This window comes from Carya illinoinensis, chromosome 11 (assembly GCF_018687715.1).
Source record: "Carya illinoinensis cultivar Pawnee chromosome 11, C.illinoinensisPawnee_v1, whole genome shotgun sequence".
Lineage (NCBI taxonomy): Eukaryota > Viridiplantae > Streptophyta > Magnoliopsida > Fagales > Juglandaceae > Carya > Carya illinoinensis.
In genome coordinates, this window is record NC_056762.1 from 23581670 (window position 1) to 23586863 (window position 5194).

At 38.8% G+C, this 5194-nt stretch overlaps 1 protein-coding gene across 1 annotated transcript; it reads left to right on the top strand.

Moving 5' to 3' along the window:
- The first annotated feature begins 2956 nt into the window (after positions 1–2956).
- Positions 2957–4594, top strand: LOC122282310. The gene has a single exon (XM_043094268.1). It carries the CDS (start codon positions 2957–2959, stop codon positions 4592–4594), a length of 1638 nt encoding a protein of 545 aa, XP_042950202.1.
- Positions 4595–5194: the final 600 nt, after the last annotated feature.

The following is a 5194-nucleotide window of genomic DNA, read 5'->3' on the forward strand; positions in this document are numbered from 1 at the left end:
AGAGAGAGAGAGAGAGAGAGAGAGAGAGAGACGGGGGAGGGGGGTCGCGCGGGAGGGAAGGGGAAAAAGGAAGAAAAAAGAAAAAGAAAAAAAGAAAAAAGAAAGAAAAGAGAAGAAAGAGAAAAAGGAAAAAGGGAAAAGAAAAGATGGAGGGAAGAAATGAGGTCCAATCCTCACTCTGGAAAACAAAATCGATCCGCCGAAAACGAGATTAAAAACCGTAAAATGACTAAATAAATAAAACACAACATCAAATAAATGAAAACCAATTTAAAATGCAATAATTTAAAATAAATAAATCAATATATTAATTAAATTAAAAACAACCCTTCAGTGAAAAAACACGTAAAAGCGGGTCATCACAATGCCCTAGCCTATCATCCGGCCACCACCAACTTCACCGCTGGCTACTCACGACAACCATCTATTTTCTCCATAAATCCTTCCATCCGAAAACTCCTCCCAGATCGATTTCTATCGACATCCAGTTGCCGCACTCAAGCCCCCTTATTCGATGGTTTAATCGAACCACCTGAGGCCAAACCAGATGTTCCCGGCCTCTCATCCAGTTGCTGAGTCTCACTAGTGAGGCCATAGTGGAGGGCATTAAGCAAAACCTATGCCCGAAAATCATTCAATAGACTGTCCATGACTCGGCTTTTGGGGCAAATCTAGGTAACAATTTCTTGTTATGTGAGTTCGTGTCCCCTGTTCGTCTTCCAATTTCGTGTTAAATTTGCCTAGATTTGCCGATGGTTTGCTACTTTTCTGTAAGATAATTTTTCCCGAAATCCATTCTTGATGCCAAATTTTCATTTACTATCCCCAAATGAAAAACAGAGTCTGAACCATCATTGGAAAAAATTTCCTACCATTTCTGATCACTTTGTAATTGACAAATATATAAATTATGAGAAAATTTGATATTTTTCATGCTCCATTCACATCATCATTGTAACCTTTGAGTGCAATGTTTTCATTTGTGGTTTGATATATGCTTTCATTCATGTGTACAACTACACCCACATCTTGCTAGGCTGTATTTAATTGACTTTGTTTTGCCTCTGGTACCCGATAGTTATAGGTTGCTATGTGATTAGTACCCTTCAACGCATTTGTAAAGAGTACCTTTGATCTATTAATCTGCTTGCAAGTATTCCTCATTTGTGGTATGATTCCAACAATTGAAATTGAGTTTCTCTTATATAACTGTTTTAAATATTTAGTGGAGTGTTTTTTTAGAGATTTAACCTGGACTGATATGTGTATATAGAATACATTTATCTCATGTCATCATTCCAACGAGCAGGCCACAACACCTCCGTTGGTTAAAAAGCTCCAAGGTCACTCCTAAAGAATCAGAAGGTGAAACCTTAATGCCATATCCAAATTCTGTTTTAATTCCTTTAGAGATAGTACACGACAATCTCTTGATGCATCGCTTTTGGATTAAAAATTTCTTGCTTCTGCTTTGGATTTGCTGAACTTGTTGGTAGACATGGTTTGGTTTCATGCTCAATTGAAATTATTTTCTATTATGTTTTGGAACCCTACTAAATTTGAGGACAACTGTAGATACCCCTGCTTCATATATATATACTTATTTGTTCTAAGTGTTTGAATATGAAGTTACTCTTCAAAAAGCTAGGTGCATGTGTTTTGTCAATTACATACTGCTGGTTTATTTGTTATGCGAACTATTGCGTTTTAGAGGTTTTGGTCAAATGGGAACTTTAAACATCTTTGGGTTGCTAAATTCTTCTAAGTGTGGCAGGTTGGACTTAATCCCTATAGATTTGACAAAATATTTCTATTAGCCCAATCTAGATCAGATACTACAATAACCTTTGTCATAATTAACTATATGATTATGCACTTACAGTTTAAGATAGATACATTAATAGAAATATTATGTGAGTAGCTGAACCTTGATGGACTGTGGGGATTTAATACATCCAGATATTATGTTGGGTTGGGATTTGCCTAGAATTTTGAGAGTTTTAACAATTTTGCCCTGTGTATCTATTGTTTTCTTGCATGTAGGCAGTTTAGTTGAATGAAATTGTTAAATGTTGGCTTTCCCCTACTTACTTTTATTGCTATTTTAAGTCTACTTTGGTTTGTACCCGTTAACCAAATCACGTGAGAATTAGGAATTGTATTGGATTTTTCCTTGATAACTACAGTTTATGAATCATAGCTTGACAAGTTTATTGGGCATCAAGATTGACCTACTCAATCTTGACCTACTCAAGCATATTCAACACACTCAGAAAATTTTTTACTTTCCTTGGTTCACCGGAGTACCACGTGAGACTCCTTGATATATATTATATAATGGTCCTTAATTTTCGGGAGGTAGGGACTTATGCTTAGCAGGTTTAGACATTTCCTACCTAGAATAGTATCGGTTTGGCCACTCAGAACCTAGTCCATTTTTTGTTATTATAGATTACTATAACATTTTTTTCTTAGTTATGCACAGACTATTCAGCAGGTTATGAGAATTATCCTCAAGATATATCTTCAGCTCTACTCCAACAGAATAACATTTCCTAACAGGCTAATGTTACAAGCTTCTTAATGAGAGGAATACACTAGTAATGTCTACTGTACATAGGTTAACATATGGTATTTGTCACCCTTTCAACTAGCTTTTTCAAACCTTTTCAATGTGAGAACATGTTCCCAATTCCTTATGCTTCTTCAGTAATGTACTTTTGGACTCGTAAGACCTCAAATGCATGTTACACTTGAGCTCTTACCACTTCTCTCTCTCTCTCTCTCTCTCTCTCTCTCTCTCAAAATGTGTGTACCCTGCACAGCTGTGTATATGTCACACAGCTTCTCTATAAATGCATCCTATTGGTTTAATTATCATTTTCCTGATTACTGGATTTCTATTACCAATATTTGATCTTAGCTTTCACACTATCTTTTCTCACCTCATGTTTAGATGGACAAGGCATGGATGAGTATTGAAGATAGATTTATGTCTAACGAGTATGCAATGGGGGTTAGCCATTTCATGAATATGGCTAAGGAGCATGCACAAGGGGGCATTGACATTAGGTGTCCGTGCCGTAGATGTCGCAACATGCTCTTCCAACCAATAACCACAATTGAGGAGCATTTATTTATTATAGGGATTGATCCTTCTTATAAGGATTGGATTTTTCACGGTGAAGAGGAAGTGTTGGATGTTAATTCATCAGAAGAAGGTGATGATGCCAACGGAAATGATGCCTATATTGATGATATGGATGAGCTGCTGGATGACATTCAGGTTGGAGCTTCTATGGATCAGTCCGGAGGTTCTCAAATACCTGGTATTGATGGTGTCACACCTGGTGGTTCTTCAGCAACCTTTTCAGAATTGTTAGAAGATGCACGGAGTCCACTTTATCCATCATGCTTGACATTTTCAAAACTTTCTTTTATCGTAAAGTTGCTTCATATGAAGACAGTTGGTGGTTGGAGTGTTAAATCCTTTAACATGGTCATCAAGCTCCTAAAATCTGCATTTCCTGACGCTCTTCTTCTTGACTCATACAATGATGCATGCCGATTGGAACGTGGCCTCGGGTTTAATTACACAAAGATAGATGCTTGTTTGAATGATTGTGTCTTATTTTGGAAGGAACATTCTGATAAAGAGAAGTGCCCAAAATGCAACACTTCGAGATGGGTGTTAAGTAGTACTAAGCAAAAGAAAATTCCACACAAAGTGCTCAGACATTTCCCGTTGGTCCCAAGGCTGCAAAGACTATTTGTTTCTAATAAGACTGCCGAGGCAATGAGATGGCATGCTACTGAATGCGTCAACGATTATAATGTGATGAGGCACCCTGCAGATTCGAAGGTATGGAAAGATTTTGACATGCAGTACCCTCAGTTTGCTTCAGATCCTCGTAATGTGAGAATTGGGTTAGCGAGTGATGGGTTTAATCCATTTAACAATATAGCTAAACCCTACAGTATATGGCCAGTGATTCTTGTAGCATATAACTTGCCCCCTTGGTTATGGATGAAAGATCCATACCTCATGCTTTCGTTGCTAATTCTTGGCCCAAAAGCACCAGGCAACAATATCGATGTGTATCTACGCCCTTTAATTGAAGAACTGAAGTTTCTATGGGAAGTGGGTGTCAATACATACGATGTATTTGCATTACAATCATTTCGATTACATGTAGCATTACTCTGGACCATTAATGACTTCCCAGCATATGCTAATCTTTCTGGGTGGAGCACAAAGGGGAAGATGGCATGTCCTACATGTAATGGTAGTACGGATTCATTGTGGTTGGTCCATGGGCGAAAGCACTGCTACATGGGTCATCGGTGGTGGTTGTTGCCAGGGTACAGGTGGAGATCTAAAAAAGTTGAATTTAATGGTAGTACTGACCATCGACAAGCACCTATACATTTGTCGGGAGAGGCTATCTTGGAACAATTGAGAGAATTGCAAGATGAACAGTTTGGTAAGTTATCAAAAAAGAGGAAACGCACGGCCAATGAGTTGAATTGGACAAAAAAAAGTGTATTCTTTGAATTGCCTTATTGGAAATCCTTGGAATTGAGGCATAACTGATGACTTGCAAAAATTTCATATTGCAGATTTTACAAGTTCGCTCGAGCTAAGGCTTTTGGCCGCTCGAGCGAATTTAGGCAGATTCAAACGCTCGACTGCCGCTCGACAGGGAGCTCGAGCGGGTTGATGAAAAACAAAGATCGCTCGAGCGGAAACATTGGCCGCTCGAGCGAAATCAGGCAGAGTCGAACGCTCGACGTGCGCTCGATAGGATGCTTGAGCGAAATCAGGCAGAGTCGAACGCTCGATGTGCACTCGACACCTTGCTCGAGCGAACATCGTATTTTGACAGATTTTAGGTTTTCCGCCGTGAGACCATATAAAAGGAATTTTTCACTCTAGAGCCGCGAGTTTTGACTGGAGAACACTTCTTGGGAGAGAAAAACACAGTTAGAGGGATTCAAATCATCTATTTTTGGAGAGGGAATTCCAATTATTGCACGTACGTTGGAATCATACACGAGCACGGACGAGAGAAAAGCGTTGAATCGTTCCCTTGAGCTTTTGACGACGAGTTGAGGCTGCAAGGAGGATTTTTCAGTGTTTCTTTTCTTCCCATCTTCTCAGAACAATTATGGTGAATTCGTTTATGTTGAATTC